General features: G+C 44.4%; 1 protein-coding gene across 4 annotated transcripts in view; it reads left to right on the top strand.

Moving 5' to 3' along the window:
• Nucleotides 1-17,491, top strand: part of asap3 (ArfGAP with SH3 domain, ankyrin repeat and PH domain 3) — a 46,373-nt gene extending 28,882 nt beyond the window's left edge. Inside the window, exons 13-26 of one of the 4 annotated variants that reach the window (XM_038967028.1) lie at nt 514-562; nt 1,441-1,607; nt 1,999-2,132; nt 2,282-2,373; nt 2,478-2,664; nt 3,443-3,528; nt 4,313-4,428; nt 10,639-10,706; nt 11,506-11,673; nt 12,360-12,564; nt 12,837-13,122; nt 13,671-13,887; nt 14,742-14,873; nt 15,203-17,491. In XM_038967028.1, coding sequence (XP_038822956.1) covers nt 514-562; nt 1,441-1,607; nt 1,999-2,132; nt 2,282-2,373; nt 2,478-2,664; nt 3,443-3,528; nt 4,313-4,428; nt 10,639-10,706; nt 11,506-11,673; nt 12,360-12,564; nt 12,837-13,122; nt 13,671-13,887; nt 14,742-14,873; nt 15,203-15,277 — 1,982 coding nt within the window. In that variant the 3' untranslated portion in view covers nt 15,278-17,491. The remainder of the gene's footprint in view (nt 1-513; nt 563-1,440; nt 1,608-1,998; nt 2,133-2,281; nt 2,374-2,477; nt 2,665-3,442; nt 3,529-4,312; nt 4,429-10,638; nt 10,707-11,505; nt 11,674-12,359; nt 12,565-12,836; nt 13,123-13,670; nt 13,888-14,741; nt 14,874-15,202) is intronic. The other 3 variants (XM_038967030.1, XM_038967029.1, XM_038967031.1) reach the window with 3 other exon arrangements.
• The last annotated feature ends 231 nt before the right edge of the window (nt 17,492-17,722 follow it).

The following is a 17,722-nucleotide window of genomic DNA, read 5'->3' on the forward strand; positions in this document are numbered from 1 at the left end:
GCACATTTTGCACTTTTACTTTCTTCTCCAACATTTTGTTTTTGCATTATTTAAACCAAATTGAACATGTTTCATTATTTATTTGAGACTAAATAGATTTTATTGATGTATTAAGTTAAAATAAGTGTTCATTCAGTATTGTTGAAATTGTCATTATTATTTATTTATATATATATATATATATATATATATATATATATATATATATATATATATATAAAAATCGGCCGATTTTTAATCGGTATCGGCTTTTTTTGGTCCTCCAATCGGTATCGGCGTTGAAAAATCAGTCGGTCGACCTCTAGTGTGTATGTAATGGAAAGCAGGTGCAGCGAGGCGGGTCTCCCTCCACGGTTTCTCTCTCTCTCTCTGCCTGTGGATCAGGTTTTCCCCCTGTAATATATCCCTTGGTATGTAGCCTCCTGCACTCTCTCTAGCTTTCCTTTCCTTCTCCTTTCATCTCTCCTCTCCCTCTACATTCACACCCATCTTTCCTCTGTCTCTCCTCTCCAGGCAATCGGACCTACCATTTCCAAGCCGAGGACGAGCAGGAATGCATGATGTAAGCACAGCACTGGAGTCCCTCATATTCTAGACGAGCATTGTTCCATGATTGAGCCATTCAAAAAAAAAGAGTGAGAGATGGATAGATATATATGATTTCTTTCAGAGAGACAGATACAACGTAGAGGGATACAGTTACATTAGAGGGACATTGAGAGAAACGGATACAATGTTTCTTTCAGAAAGAGAAAAATGAGTTAAATTGAGAGGGGGAAAGAAACGGATAGTGAAGTTACAGAAAGCAGATGACAGAAACCTTCAGAAAGAGAGAGAGTGTAATTTGAGACACACAGAATCCAAGTGAGAGGGAGGGGCAATGTATCGAGAGAATAGGGCTGTCAGAGAACGATAAAAAGGGAAGGATAAAGAAAGAGCGAGCCCAGCTGGTTTGGGGTGGGGACCTCTGGAGCCCGAAGAGCCAGTAGGGGGGTTTCTCTCCACTCCTCTGTGTGGGCTTCAGATTCTGCCTTTCATCTGGAGGGAGGGTTGGCTGAAACGAAAGCAAGAAAAAGGAGGGGGGGGGGATGAGAAAGAAGAGCCCTGAATGGGGTTTACTGCGGTGTAAACGTGCCAAGCTTATAGCTGTGGTACAGTATAATTCTATACTTGTGTTAGACACGCAGCTGATGTGGGCAGGTGGGTGCTTTTGAAGTGCATTTGGTTACATTAAAGTACTTCCATTTAAATAAACATTTCAAATGTAGATGTAGTTCCATTAAAAACAAAAAGATGTATCAAAAAATAACAACTTGTACGACAATATATATTGTATAAATCTACATTGCATTGTTTAACCCCTTCCGTCTGTCTCCCTCTGTCTGCGCGTGTCTCTGTGCATCTGTGTGTGTCTGTCTTCCTCTCTCCCTCCCCCTACAGTTGGGTGTCAGTGCTGCAGAACAGTAAGGAGGAAGCCCTGAACACGGCGTTGGGCGGCGACCAGCTGCAGTTCCAGGACTCCGGGCTGCAAGAGCTGGCCAGGGCCGTCATCACCGAACTCAGACGCATGCCCGGCAACGAGGCCTGCGCCGACTGTGGAGCCCACGGTGAGACTGGAGGGGAAGAAAGGCCAGGGTACAGGCCATGGCCAGAGAGAGACTTAAAAAGAGGGTATAGTGCCAGAGGTTTTGGGTCCAATTAGAGACTATACCAAGGGCCAAGAGTTATTTTCTGGTCAGGCCTCATGATCAGGAAAAACTCCTGGCCCTAAATAGTATACAGTCCACTGTATATTATCTTCTCCTACTTTTAATACAGAGACACATTTGTGCACGCTAATGCCTATGCCGTCCCTGACAAAAATGTGAAGCTTTACTAAATGTGGGCGGCCATTTTAAACACAGTTTTGCTCGTAGCATCACAGTTTCTGTGTGCATTGAGTAACAGCATGACAATCCCAGTATTTTAATGCACTGACTCCATTCCTCGTGTTAACAGATCCTACCTGGCTCTCCACTAACCTGGGCATCCTGACATGCATAGAGTGTTCTGGGATCCACAGGGAGTTGGGAGTCCATTACTCCAGGATCCAGTCCCTCACACTGGACATGCTAAGCACCTCAGAACTACTGGTAACACATACACACACACACACACGAGTTCTAGACTTCAACAAGTGCTTCTGTCGTGGAGGTAGTTCTGTGACCTCTGGAGATCATCTAAGCTCAGCCGGCTAACACAGTCTTAAGTTGTGTCTGTCTCCTACGGTCTCTGTCCACAGCTGGCGGTCAGTATAGGCAACACACGGTTCAATGACATCATGGAGGCCAGTCTTCCCAATGATTCCATCAAACCTCTACCCCAGAGTGACATGTGAGTTTGTTATAAGGCCTTGTGCTGCAGTCATGTTCTCATTGGAGAGTTTGCCAGTTTCTGAATACCTATGGCTCTGTGTGTGTGTCCCATGGTGAAACTAGGAATGCCAGGAAGGAGTACATTGTGGCTAAGTATGCCGAGCGGCGCTACGTGCTGCGCAGGGACAGGGAGGAGGGTGAGCCGTGGCGTGTGTATGATGCCGTGAGGAACCGGGACCTCGCCGCCCTGCTGCAGTTATACGCCCAGGGAGAGGACCTGGCCAAACCGCTAGCACAGCCTGAAGGACAGGTACTGTTATAGGAGACGCAGGCAGGTAGGAGGATAGGAAGTTGGACAGACAGGTAGGCACACAGAGTATAAACATAAACACCGCATATAACATGTAGGATCAAGTACGAAGTTCTGAAGATGACTTCCCAGTGGATGCTTTGAAGTGTGTGCCCTGGCGGGCATCATTAGGATGCTGTTTCTAATGTAAAGAGCTGTGAAATAACTCAAAAGGCAGCTGGTCTTCCCCCTATATGATTTAAACAAGTAGCTTACGCTGGAAGGCTCCATTTAACAACATTCCTCTATGGGCTTGGTTCATCCAGTTGACTCTTACGGTGTTCTATGGCTGGCTGGTTTTCTCAGAAGACTGCTGTGGAGGCAATGTCCCAAAATAGACTCCAATTATTCTACACGTAATAGCATTAATGTCCCTCTGTTTCTGTATGAAGTATCTGAGTGGGTGGTTAGTCTACCACTCCCTTTTCTCTCTGTAATCAATCTATCGCTCTCCGATCTTTCACCCCTTCATCTTGTCATCTCCTCTCTTCTCTTGTTACAATGTTACGTTCCCTCTCCTGTCTTTTATCAAATTTGCCCATCTGCTGTTTTCCACTCAGGAAAGGTGTGCAATAGCACTGACATCCACACATTTTGCGTGTGTGTGTTGGCAGGGTCTAATTTATTATTTCTACTTTTTGGTTCAGAGTGCTGAGCGGAGCACCACACCCTGTTTTACGCTCATTGTCACACATACACACAGTGGGTGGACAGTGCCTAATGAGTTTATCTCGTCTAGGATCTGAGAGAGACGGCTCTTCACTTGGCTGTCAGGCTGGAGGACAGGAGTTCTCTATCCCTGGTGGACTTCCTCATTCAGAACAGGTGAGCGAGTCCCCCAGGGCTCTCAATACATATGGAACTGACGTCAGTGTGCTAGCGTAGCAGTCTCTGTTTCCTCCCCCTCAGGGGAACCTGTACGTCCCACGGCTCGAACCCGGGGCCCTCTGCCTTGCTAGCACGCGCGATTGCCCACTTGACAACGTAGAAACCAATTGAGCTATAGAAAAGGATCCCAATTCGATAGCGCCATTGGTGGAGTTAACCCCTTACGGCACGTTTTCATCTCAGGTAGACATAGTAGCACGAGGGCTGTATCGGAAACCGTTACCTGCCGTCAAATCTGCGCTTCGTCCGTTTTCTCCTCTCAAAGTGCATTGGTTTGGAGGAGAGGATCCAAGGTCACTCCTTCAGACCTCCAACAGCTTTTAAAAGGAGTTTGGAGAACACGGAAGGGGGAAGCAAATATTTGACGGCTAATAACATGCTCAGAAACAACCCAGGGGTGTATTCAGTAAGGTGAAATGTTTAAAACGTTGCAGATAGAAATTCAGATATAGAGCAGATCTGGTCACATTTCTACCTGAATATTCTGTAACATTGCACCATCCTGAACAGAACCTGGTTGGAGAATTCTGGATTTCCTGCTTATTCCCGCCTGATTACTGAGATTTTACAAGCAGGATTTCTAGAAAACCTGGGAATTTTTGAATTTTTTTGCGACCCCCTAGTCACCAGCACTGACCATTAGTAGTGTCTTACCTACACCAGCCACCAAAGCCATAGGCCTACATGCATGTCATTGACTCCAACTATCCCCGCATAACAGTGGCTGTCTAGAGAAGAGGACTCGAGAGGGGAACACTGCTCTACACTACAGCGCCCAGCACCACAAAACAGAGTGCCTCAAACTGCTGCTCAAAGGAAAGGCTGTTCTCCATACAGGTACCTGGTACACACACACACACTCTATCAGTTCCTTCAGAAAGTATTCATACCCCTTGACTTATTCCACATTTTGTTGTGTTATAGCCTAAATTCAAAATGTATTAAATAAAAATGTTCTCACTCATCTACACACAATACCCCATAATGACAGTGAAAACATGTTTTAATAAATGTTTGCACATTTATTGAAAATGAAATACATAAATCTCTCATTTACATAACTATTCACATCCCTGAGTCAATACGTTGTAGGCACCTTTGGCAGTGATTACAGTCTTTCTGGGTAAGTCTCTAAGAGCTTTCCACACCTGTATTGTGCAACATTTGCCCATTGTTAAGTTCAAAATTCTTCAAATTGGTTGTTGATCATTGCAAGACAACCATTTTCAAGTCTTTCCTTCGATTTTCAAGCATATTTAAGTCAAAACTAACTCTGCCCCTCAGGAAGATTCAATGTCTTCTTGTTAACCAACTCCAGTGTAGATTTGGCCTTGTGGTTTAGGTTATTGTCCTGCTGAAAGGTGAATTAATCTCCCAGTGTCTGGTGGAAAGCAGACTGAACCAGGTTTTCCTCAAGGATTTTGCCATACTGTAGATATTTTTTTATCCTGACTCCCTAGTCCTTAATGATTACAAGCATGCCCATAACATGATGCAGCCACCAATATGCTTGAAAACATGGAGTGGTACTCAGTAATGTGTTGTGTTTGGGGCAAATCCAATACAACACTTTGTATTCAGGTCAAAAAGTTAATTGCTTTGACATATTTTTTTACAGAATTACTTTAGTGTCTTGTTGCAAACAGGATCCAGGATTTATAATATTTTTATTCTGTACATGCTTCCTTTTCACCCTGTCAATTAGGTTAGTAGGTTAGCCATTAAACTCTTAACTGTTTTAAAGTCACCATTGGCCTCATGGTGAAATCCCTCAGTGGTTTCCTTCCTTTCCAGCAACTGAGTTAGGAAGGACGGCTGTATCTTTGTAGTGACTGGGTGTATTGATACAACATCCAAAGCATTGTTAATAACTTCACCATGCTCAAAGGGATATTCAATGTCTGCTTTTAGAATTTTTACCCATCTACCAATAGGTGCCCTTCTTTGTTAGGCATTGGAAAACCTCCCTGGTCTTTGTTGAATCTGTGTTTGAAGTTCGCTGCTCGACTGAGGGACCATACAGATAATAGTATGTGTGGGGTACAGAGAAGGTAGTCATTCAAAAATCAAGTCCCTGCAACTTGCAAATATATATATTACACACAAGTCGGAAGTTTACATACACTTAGGTTGGAGTCATTAACCTGTTTTTCAACCACTCCACAAATTTCTTGTTAACAAACTATAGTTTTGGCAAGTCGGTTAGGACATCTACTTTGTGCATGACACAAGTAATTTTCCCAACAATTGTTTACAGACAGATTATTTCACTGTATCACAATTCCAGTGGGTCAGAAGTTTACATACACTACGTTGACTGTGCCTTTAAACAGCTTGGAAAATTCCGGAATATGATGTCATGGCTTTAGAAGCTTCTGATAGGCTAATTGACGACATTTGAGTCAATTGGAGGTGTACCTTCAAACTCAGTGCCTCTTTGCTTGACATCATGGGAAAATCAAAAGAAATCAGCCAAGACCTCAGAAAAAAAACTTGTAGACCTCCAAGTCTGGTTCATCCTTGGGAGCAATTTCCAAACTCCTGAAGGTACCACATTCATCTGTACAAACAATAGTACGCATGTATAAACACCATGAGACCACGCAGCCTTCATACCGCTCAGGAAGGAGACGCGTTCTGTCTCCTAGAGATGAATGTACTTTGGTGCGAAAAGTGTAAATCAATCCCAGAACAACAGCAAAGGACCCTGTGAAGATGCTGGAGGAAACTGGTACAAAAGTATCTAATATCCACAGTAAAACGAGTCCTATGTCGACATAACCTGAAACACGACTCCGCAAGGAAGAAGCCACTGCTCCAAAACCGCCATAAAAAAGCCTGACTATGGTTTGCAACTGCACATGGGGACAAAGATCGTACTTTTTGGAGAAATGTCCTCTGGTCTGATGAAACAAAAATAGAACTGTTTGGCCATAATGAACATTGTTATGTTTGGAGGAAAAAGGGGGAGCCTTGCAAGCCGAAGAACACCATCCCAACCGTGAAGCACGGGGGTGGCAGTATCATGTTGTGGGGGTACTTTGCTGCAGGAGGGACTGGTGCACTTCACAAAATAGATGGCATCATGAGGGTGGAAAATTATGTGGATATATTGAAGCAACATCTCAAGACATCAGTCAGGAAGTTAAAGCTTGGTCGCAAATGGGTCTTCCAAATGGACAATGACCCCAAGCATACTTCCAAAGTTGTGGCAAAATGGCTTAAGGACAACAAAGTCAAGGTATTGGAGTGGCCATCACAAAGGCAGAACTGAAAAAGTGTATGCGAGCAAGGAGGCCTACAAACCTGACTCAGTTACACCAGCTCTGTCAGGAGGAATGGGCCAAAATTCACCCAACTTATTGTGGGAAGCTTGTGGAAGGCTACCAGACACATTTGACCCAAGTAAAACAATTTAAAGGCAATGCTACCAAATACTAATTGAGTGTATGTAAACTTCTGACCCACTGGGAATGTGATGAAAGAAATAAAAGCTGAAATAAATCATTCTCTCTATTATTCTGACATTTCACATTCTTAAAATAAAGGTGTGATCCTAACTGACCTAAGACGAGGAATTTTTACTAGGATTAAATGTCAGGAATCGTGAAACTGAGTTTAAATGTATTTGGCTAAGGTGTATGTAAACTTCCGACTTCAACTGTATGCATTTGTCACTGGCCTACACGCAATACCCCATTAATGTCAGTGGATTTTTATTTATTTTTATGTTTACAAATTCATTATAAATGAAAAGTCTCGCGTCAATAAGTATGCAACCCCTTTGTTATTGAAAACCTAAATAAGTTAGAATTTGCTTAACAAGTCACATAACACTGTGTGAAATTGTTGCATGTAGCGTTTATTTTAGTTCATATAAACAGTGCATTCAGAAAGTATTCAGACCCCTTGACTTTTCCCACATTTTGTTGTTACAGCCTTATTCTAAAATCAAATCAATCTACACACGCTACCACATAATGACGAAGCGGAAACTGTTTTTTAGAAATGTTTGTTTGCAAATGTATTAAAAGTAAAACACATATCTTATTTACATAAGTATTCAGCAGACTATTTGCTATGAGACTCAAAATGGAGCTCCTGCATTCTGTTTCCATTGATCATCCTTGATGTTTCTACAACTTGATTGGAGTCCACCTGTGGTAAATTCAATTGATTTGGACATCATTTGGAAAGGCACACACCTGTGTATATATAAAGTCCCTCACTTGACAGTGCAGGGACCTTTTAATTTTTTTACTACTTTCTACATTGTAGAATAATAGGGAAGACAACAAAACTATGAAATATCACATATGGAATCATATAGTAACCAAAAAAATACTGAACAAATGTAATATATGTATTTGAGATTCTTCAAAGTAGCCACCCGTTGCCTTGAGGACAGCTTTGCACACTCCTGACATTCTCTCAACCAGCTTCACCTGAAACATTTTCCCAACAGTCTTGAAGGAGTTCCCACATGCTGAGTACTTGTTGGCTGCATTTCCTTCACTCTGCGGTCCAACTCATCCCAAACCACTCAATTGGGTTGAGGTTGGGTGATTGTGGAGGCCAGGTCATCTGATGCAGCACTCCATCACTCTCCTCCTTGGTCAAATAGCCCTTACACAGTCTGGAGGTGTGTTGGGTCATTTTCCTGTTGAAAAACAAATGATAGTCCCACTAAGCGCAAACCAGATGGGATGTCGTATCGCTGCAGAATGCTGTGGCAGCCATGCTGGTTAAGTGTCCCTTGAATTCCAAATTAATCACTGACAGTGTCACCAGCAAAGCACCATCACACCACCTCCTCCATGCTTCACGGTGGGAACCACATGCAGAGATCATCCGTTCACCTACTCTGCATCTCACAAAGACACTGCAGTTGGAACCAAAATTCTAAAATTTAGACTCATCAGACCAAAGGACAGATTCCCACCAGTCTAATGTCCATTGCTCATGTTTCTTGGCCCCAGCAGGTCTCTTCTTCTTATTGGTGTCCCTTAGTAGTGGTTTCTTTGCAGTAATTTGACCATGAAGGCCTGATTCACGCAGTCTCCTCTGAACAATTGATGTGCCTGCTCCTCAGAGTTCAAGTAACAGTCTGAGGGGCAGTTAATTGACGATTTCTGAGGCTGATAACTCTAATGAACTTATCCTTTGCAGCAGAGGTAAGTCTGGGTCTTCCTTTCCTGTGGCGGTCCTCATGAGAGCCAATTTCATCATAGTGCTTGATGTTTTTTTTTTTAGAAGATTTTACTGACTTACAGTTCATATGAGGAAATCAGTCAATTGAAATAAATAAATTAAGCCTCTTGAGTGACGCAGCGGTCTAAGGCATTGCAATCCAATGCTAGCTCCGTCACTACAGATCCTGGTTCGATACCGGGCTGTGTCTCAGTCGGACGCGACCGGGAGACCCATGAGGCGGTGCACAATTGGCCCAGCGTCATACGGGTTAGGGGAGGGTTTGGCCGGCCGGGATGTCCTCGTCCCATTGCGCTCTAGCGACTCCTGTGGCTCATGCATGCTGACATGGTCGCCAGGTGTACTGTGTTTCCTCTGACACATTGGTACGGCTGGCTTCTGGGTTAAGCAATCATAGTGTCAAGAAGCAGTGCGGCTTGGCGGGGTTGTGTTTCGCAGGGCACAAGCTCTCGGCCTTCACTTCTCCCGAGTCCGTACGGGAGTTGCAACGAGACTGTTACTACCAATTGGGGACACAAAATATCATAATTAGGCCCTAATCTATGGATTTCACATGATTAGGAATACAGATAGTGTGAATCAGAAAACCAGTCAGTTTCTGGTGTAACCATTTGCCTCAAGCAGCGTGACACATCTCTTTTGCAAAGTCGATCAGGCTGTTGATTGTGGCCTGTGGAATGTTGTCCCACTCGTCAATGGCTGTGCAAAGTTTCTGGACATTAGTGGGAACTGCAACACGCTGTCGTACACGTCGATCCAGAGCATCCCAAACATGCTCAATGGGTGACATGTCTGGTGACTACGCAGGCAATTAAAGAACTGGGACATTTTCAGCTTCTGGGAATTGTGTACAGATCCTTGCGACATGGGGCTGTGCATTATCATGCTGACACGTGGTGATGCCGGCTGATGGTTGTCATGACAATGGGCCTCAGGATCTCATCACGGGTTCTCTATGCATTCAAATGGCGATCGATAAAATGCAATTGTGTTTGTTGTCCGTAGCGTATGCCTGCCCATACCATAACCAAACCCCGCCACCATAGGGCATGCATTGACATCAGCAAACCGCTTGCCCACACAACGCCATACAACTGTCTGCCGGTACAGTTGAAACGGATTAATCTGTGAAGAGCACCATTCTCCAGCGTGCCAGTGGCCATCTAAGGTGAGCAGACCCTGGTGAGGACAACGAGCACGCAGATGAACTTCCCTGAGACGGTTTCTTACAGTTTGTACTGAAATTCTTCAGTTGTGCAATCCCACAGTTTCATCAGCTGTCCAGGTAGCTGGTCTCAGACAATCCCGCTTGTGAATAAGCCGGATGTGGAGGTCCTGGGGCTGGCGTGGTTACACATGGTTTGCAGTTGTGAGGCCGGTTAGAGAATTTGCCAGTATGTCCAAAACGACGGAGGCAGCTTATGGTAGATAAATAAACATTACATTCTCTGGCAACCGCTCTGGTGGACATTCCTGCAGTCAGCATGCCAATTGCACGATCCCTCAACTTGAGACATCTGTGGCATTTTGTGACTAAACTGCACATTTTAATGGCCTTTTGTCCCCAGCACAAGGTGCACCTCTGTAATTATCATGCTGTTTAATCAGCTTCTTGGAATGCCACACCTGTCAGGTGGATGGATTATCTTGGCAAAGGAGAAATGCTCACTAACAGGGAGGTAGACAAATTTGTGCACCAAATTTGAGAGAAATAAGCTTTGTGCGTCTGGAACGCTTTTGGGATCTTTTTATTTCAGCTTGCTGTTTATATTTCTGTGTGTGTGAGAGACTAAACAAACTGTGGTATATCTGCTCTCTCTCTCTCTCGTTATCCAGTGAACTCATCAGGAGAGACAGCCCTGGACATCGCCAGGAGACTGCAGCACTCCCAGTGTGTAGAACTGGTAAGACATGACTGACACTAGCTGTGACTGAAGTGGCACCCTATTCCACATAGGACTCAGGTCAAAAGTTGTGTACTATGGGCCCTGGTCAAAATTAGTGCACTACATCGGGAAATGGGTGTAATTTGGGACACAGCCACTGACCCTTAGTTTACAGTCAACTCCCAGTGCTAATACAGGCTCCCTGCTAAACCTGCTCAGACCCTGTTCAATTTCCTGCCTTCCTATCATTACGGCACAATAAACAACATGCTCGGTCTCAAGTAGCTCGTCGCTTAATCCTCATAGTAAAGTCCATGATGAACGAAATGGACAGTGTGTGTTGTCCGTTTTCAGTTCCTGTCCTCTTATCCTTGGGTGTGTAACCGGACAACTGTATCTAATATTTCCTGTTGAATAAGGGATCAGCCAAGTTACCTGATACTTAAGTTGCTGTTTCAGTCAAGGTTGGGGTCAATTTTTTTTCTTCAGTCAATTCAGCCAAGTTACAATTCCAAATACACATTTTCCAAAGTGAAAAGAGTTGGAGTTGGAATTTATTGAACTTGACCCTCTTTTGTGACAGATTTAAGTAGGTGGCCAGCACACGTGAGATTGGTTCTGGGTTCCGAGACTACAGTTTCAGTGGTTTTAACAGTTGCCCCAAAGCTTGAATATGTTAATTCAATTTCTGGATGATATTCAAGTATTTAATGCATTTAATCACTACTGATGGGAGCATACCATGACTTGTATGTTTGTACTCTGAGTGAAATATGGATTTGTAGCTGCATGATTGACGTGTGTCTGTGTATTTTAGCTGGAGCTGGCCCAGAGTGGGAAGTTCAACAGTCAAATCCATGTGGAGTACATGTGGGAGACACAGAGCCAGGACCTGTATGACAGCGAAGATGAACTGGATGAGAGGGTACACACACACACACACACACGCGAACACACACCTAGCGAAGACGACCTGGAAGAGCGGGTAAGCACACACACTGTACCACTAACCACTACAACCAATACACTGGGGTAGGAAACCCTGGTCCTGGAGTGCGGCAGGCACCTCATGATTTTTTTTTTTTAGCGACCTGGAAGACCAGGTGTGTTGAATTTTAGGCAATTACTGAACTGATTTATGAGCTCAGTTGGTCAGGTGTAGTGCCTAGTTGGAACAAATCCTGCAGCATTCCAGGAACAGTGTTGCCTACCCCCGCACTAGGGTTTTAGCATTTCCCTCTGAGTCACTCAGCTCCTATCGCTCACTATTACGCTTGACTTAGTCATGGGGAGATGCAAGAGCAGGTGAGTGAGAGCCAGATGCCTTGTTGGGTTACTTTAGAAATACATCCTTCATTCAGAAGTTTCCCTTAAGTAATTATTCATCTAAAGTGGTTGGATTGGTGGAAGTATCGCAGTGGTCACTTTGCTTTCACCTATCCAATCACTTATAGATCTGTCCTTACCTCGAGGAAACAATGACGGAAGGTTGTGTCTTTGAAGTATTCGAACCGGGCCAGATACTTTGCCATAAAGGAAGCCTCAGGTAGGCGAGGTGGAATGTTCACCATATTGCTCACACCTTTCAGATCCAAGTGTCTAGGGGTAAGGGCTGGGCACTAGGCTTCTATGGTCATTAAACAATGAATGTCTTCCCCCTCTTCCCCCAAGGTGAGCCTCTTACCCAGGAACCTGCGCTCGTCTCTGCCCTATAACGTGGGCGCCTCGCCCTCCCGCTGGAGCTTCGCCAACGCCCCTGTGGCGTGTAAGACCTACGAAAATGTGGACTTCTTGTACCGTAACCCCCCCGCCAACAGTGCCCCATCTGGCGTCCTTAAGCCCCCACCGCCGCTGCCCGCTAAAGCCATCATGAGAGGTGAGCCTCTGAAACACACACACACCTTATCTGTTTCCATTTGATCTCCAAACACTGAAATGAGGGCTCGATTGCAATTTCTCTTTCCATGATTCCTCGCATCTACTTCTCAACTGTATTTGAGGCGCTTCCTTCGTATCTTCCTCACCTTTTGAAAAGGAGGCAAGGATGCAAGGAATCAAGGAAGAACTAATTGAGAAAGAGACTGCCATACAAAACAAAGTCGGTTCTCTTGCTCACCTGCTACCGTCTCCCCCTCTCCCCACCTCCAGGCCGCTCGGACCCCCAGATATCCGTGTCCACCCAGGACGGGGGCCGCAAATCCCCCCGGCGCTGCTGCTCTAACCCTGCCCCCCAGTCCAGCCCCCCGTCCCCCATGTTGGAGGGTCAGGCCCAGGGGGGGCGGCCACCAAGATCACCCCACGGCCAGGGGGGTCAGGTGAGGGGACAGAGACCGACCGCAGCATGGGAGGGTCAGGCTAATAGTGGCTCATGGTCTGGGGCCTTAGACAGCAGCACCAAGTCCAGCTCCCCTCAGAACCACATAGGACCCGTCAGGTAATAAATAGCAAGACGTTTTTTACTTTAAAAGCCCTTTTCCTGATAGAAGCATCAGACATTTTGTTTTGTCACAACACCCATTTAAGAAAGATAATTCCCATCCTAAGAACTGTTTTGGGGAATACAGCTTTTGTTTTGCTGTGCGCTTTTGGACAGCACGCCACAGGGCACAGTTACTTTATCTTACAGCGCCCTCTATTGGCACCTAGTGAATTTCCTTCGAGGTAGTCAGTAAACGATTCAAATCCAGCCTACTCTCTAACAGTAATGTCCCCAATGAACCCCTGCTTTCTCAATGTCAAATGCTAAGGAATGTGATTGATGATAGAAATAGCATAGCCTTTTGTGTAACATGCATACATGTACAGTACACTTGACATTTCATGTATACAATGTGTCCTATCCCAGTGAGCACAAGACGTTGAAAAGCAGTCAACCAAAAATACTTCTTTTCAACCAATGTATTTTGCTCATAGGGATGAATCTGTGAGTAGGGGAAGTCCTTATGAGTGTTTTACCAACATGTCCCCTCTTCCGCCACCTAGCTCAGAGAAGACGACATCGTACAGGAGGACCAATAGTGGAGGACAAGGGAAGTGTTCCACAGCCGGGACCTCTCCCAGCTGTGTGGCACTTGGCAGTCAGGAGGAGCTCTACTGCAGCTTCGTGACTAACGACTCCGCCCCCGGCTCCACACCTTCAGCCACACCCACCACCTCGCCCATCACTGTGCCCGCCCCGCGCCCTCGCAGAAATGCCATGGTACATATAATAGGCTACTGCTAGCATGCACGCAGAGACGTAAAAAAAAAATTGTCCATGAGTTCACCTGGATATATAGAAAAACTGCTTCATTTCCAGAATCACTTAAACATTACTGTCTAATCTGTGTATATCTCATATGGTTTGTATAAGTATGTGTTCTAACATCGTATAACTGCTGTACAATGTTTTTGTATGAGAAAATAGTAATCAATCAAATTGATTGATTTATAAAGCTTTTTACATCAGCAGATGTCATAAAGTGCTTATACAGTGATGCGCGGGTTGACTCATAACCCGCAGTCCCCGCTGTTATATCTGCGGTGCGGGCGGGTGTATGGTCATTAAATATTGTGTGGATGAAGGGCGGGTGGGTGGTGAGCGGGTTGGATAAAGAGAGAACCCCAAAATGTATAAATCCTGTCAAGTTCAGATCTATAGGCTACGTAAAGGTTTTTCTTGTATTTCTTAGGCCATTAGGGCCTAAATGTACGCGCTCCAAATAAATGTTGAAGAAAACGTCACTGTTCAATAAATCTTCAAGAGATTAAAAGGGAACGGTACAGTGCATTTTCTATATTTATGGGTTGGGTGCGGGCCTCAGATTTTTATCACATATTATCAGGCTGTTGAGGACGGCTTATTAGCAATTGCTAGTGGGTGCGAGTAAACAAACAGCTGACCCGCGCATCACTATAACACAAGGTGAAAATATGAGCAATAGAATATAACCGAAAAAGACTGACATGGATATCATTGGCTGCTTATACTCCACATGCAGCAAGTAGGCATTTTGGTACATACTTGTATGCCTGTATAAGATTGTGTCTGTAAAGTGCGTCTGTGTGTGTGAGGTATCTAAGAGCCGGCCGACACAGAAGAAGGTAAAGGCGCTGGTGGACTGCAGAGCTGTCAGCTCGGACCAGCTGGCCTTCTTCAAGGATGAGGTCATCGTAGTCACAGCCACCGAGGACCCCCACTGGTGGGTGAGTAGAAATAAACCTCTAATTTACCGTTATGCGTTTGTTTTATATTTTAATTCATTTTTTAACGAGAGGTTTAACACAAAGTTCAGCTGGTTAATTGTCTTCCAACCTAGCTCTTTTTTTTTTTTTTACCTAGTCTCATTGAGATAAATCTCTTGCTATATCTTATCACGGAAGAAAACTGTTTTTTTTTCTTTGTATCACGTTCAGCATAAAGACAAAAAATACCTAGGCATAGAGAGAGGCCTTACATTAATTTCCCTGTATCTTCAATATTTCGCTCCGTGTTCTCCGTCTATCTGGTTATTGATCTTGATTTGTTTCTACAGGTTGGCCACATCGAGGGCTATCCATCCAGAAGTGGGACATTCCCAGTGAACTATGTCCATAAACTAGAGGACTGACTAGCCATGGAATAACCCTACGCCCTTACGCCCTACGCACTACCCTAACGCTTACTGCACCACTTACCTGGGAAACCAAAAGGCTCTAACGATATTCTCAACTTTGATGTGTTGTGATCCAAGGGCTATATAATCTGCATACACTCAATTGTATATACAGACGGTGCACTTAAGGAAGTCACTATAAAATGAAAGAGTGTAATCTAGGCTTTAACTGATCAAAGCACAGGGAGGAATGCCACCCTAAAAGAAAAGCGGGATGAGAAAAGCCTCCCTCCACCTTCGACCGCTCCAGTTGTAAAACATACAAGTATTAAATGGTGTTTACCACAACTCACAGCTCGGAAAATGATAACTACAGTCCCAGCCACATAACTGTTGGAGGAGCTAGAATTGCTGCGTGTGCTTGTGCGTGCGTCGGCCTATGTGTGTGAGCGTAACTGTTGGATTACTTGTCAATGGCATACATACTGTACTATACTGGAGTCTGGAGAAGAGAGAACATGTGCTTTATAAGAGAGGATGAATAGCCTACGTTGTCCACTGCCTTCCTGGAAACTAAAGAGACTAGGAGATTCATGCCATGTCATTCACAGTTGTCGGGACTCTGAGCCAGATGCAATGAATACCTGCTCAGTGACCGGTGGCGTTGATGTCTGGGGCTGGAACGACCTGGAACTGAAAGCCAGACAAAGTGCCTTCGTGGCTGCCAGCCTGTCTCCCTGGGCCTCCGGGGCTCTCGGGCTGCCGCTCTGAAATGGAACCCCAGCCCCTAAGCTGGTTTTGGGCCAGACTCCAGCACCGACTGGAGGTCTGGCTGGAGCCTGTGTGATTCAGTTTCCTCCAGTCTCCAGATGCAGAGGAGTCTCTACACAGTATGCATGGTTTGGCAGGGGACAGGAAGAGACTGTCACTGCAGTGAAATACACAAAGCTGGATATTCAGTAGGCACCAAATGGACTGAAACAGGAGAAGACTAAATGAACTGATCAAATAAGAAATGTTCGTATGCGTTGCAAAATGTTGTCTGTTACTTACTCTAATGCACCAGGAATCCGGCAGAATACTGTCTCAATACAATTTCATAAGCGCTTTTAATGCCACTAATAGGGAACAAAAGCTCAGTATGAGATCTGACTGTTAAGTGTCTTGTACAACTGGTTTATCTGTCCACAAGTGAAACTATGCCTGCTATGGGGATGATGGGCTCTCGTAGGACAGACCACAATACAACCCTTTTAGAGACGGGGATCTGTAGCTTTTTGGCTGTGCAGGTGTTTCTACGCCTGTTTGCATTCCTGTAGTTCGACAGGGGGTTATTGAAGGTTTGCTTAGCGTTCTATAGATCGAGTCACTGCCAATAAATATACAAGCAGAGAACTGCGTGATCGCTTGAATGTGCATGGATCCAGGGACGGACTGTAAAATGAGGGCAAACCATTGAGTGCACGTTGCACTCTGTTGTACAAATGTAAAAAACCACATCTGTTGTTGGAAACATTTTATATACAACAGTTATATCACCCAGTGTTGTAAAATTGCTGAGTATCAGATTCGATGCATTATCTTTACATACTGTACCAAACTTTCTCATCTTCCCGCTACTCACGTGCTCTCATGTAAATGATACTTGTTAGTTGTGAACATCAATTCAATTCTATAAACTTATCTGTGCCAGTGGAGCAACGAGACATGGGGTTTGGACTAGGTGGTAGCCCAAAGGGCCCAGTCAGTCTACAGTGCACTCTACTGACTCTACCCAACAGACAGAGGAATGAGAGGTGTGTTGGAGACCCCCGGGCCCTATATACACTTTAATTTGGACCGTGAGCTTGAATAGGGCTGCGTCTTCTGTCATTTTTCTTTTATAGGTACTATCGGATCAGGGGTTGTGAGGGAGAGGAAGCAAGGGAAGAAAGCGATTTGACATTACTGGACTAATGGAGTTTATGGCGAGCTAAGTGAAGGCACTTGTTGTTCTTCCATGTCTTCGTATCGTTGACCATCTATAGATCCCGAATCGATCTCGACGGTTGAGACATTATCACATGGTTTCTGTGAAGTTCTATCTTACGTTATCAATATAATGGAATATTTCTGTCATTTCATTATTAGCAACTATTTGTAATATAGTATGTTTTGCACTCTTTGTCCTTTCCACATGTGATTTTTAAGCTCCACTAGCAATCATTAAAGAAGACTGTTAACATCTGATAGTTTTATGCTGTGTTCCATATTTGTATTATGGAGAGTTTGGTCACTTTCAGAATGGATTGACATTATATACAGTGGGGCAAAAAAGTATTTAGTCAGCCACCAATTGTGCAAGTTCTCCCACTTAAAAAGATGACTGAGGCCTGTAATTTTCATCATAGGTACACTTCAACTATGACAGACAAAATTAGAAGAAAAAAATCCAGAAAATCACATTGTAGGATTTTTTAT

The sequence above is a fragment of the Salvelinus namaycush genome, chromosome 28 (genome assembly GCF_016432855.1).
Source record: "Salvelinus namaycush isolate Seneca chromosome 28, SaNama_1.0, whole genome shotgun sequence".
NCBI classification, from domain to species: domain Eukaryota; kingdom Metazoa; phylum Chordata; class Actinopteri; order Salmoniformes; family Salmonidae; genus Salvelinus; species Salvelinus namaycush.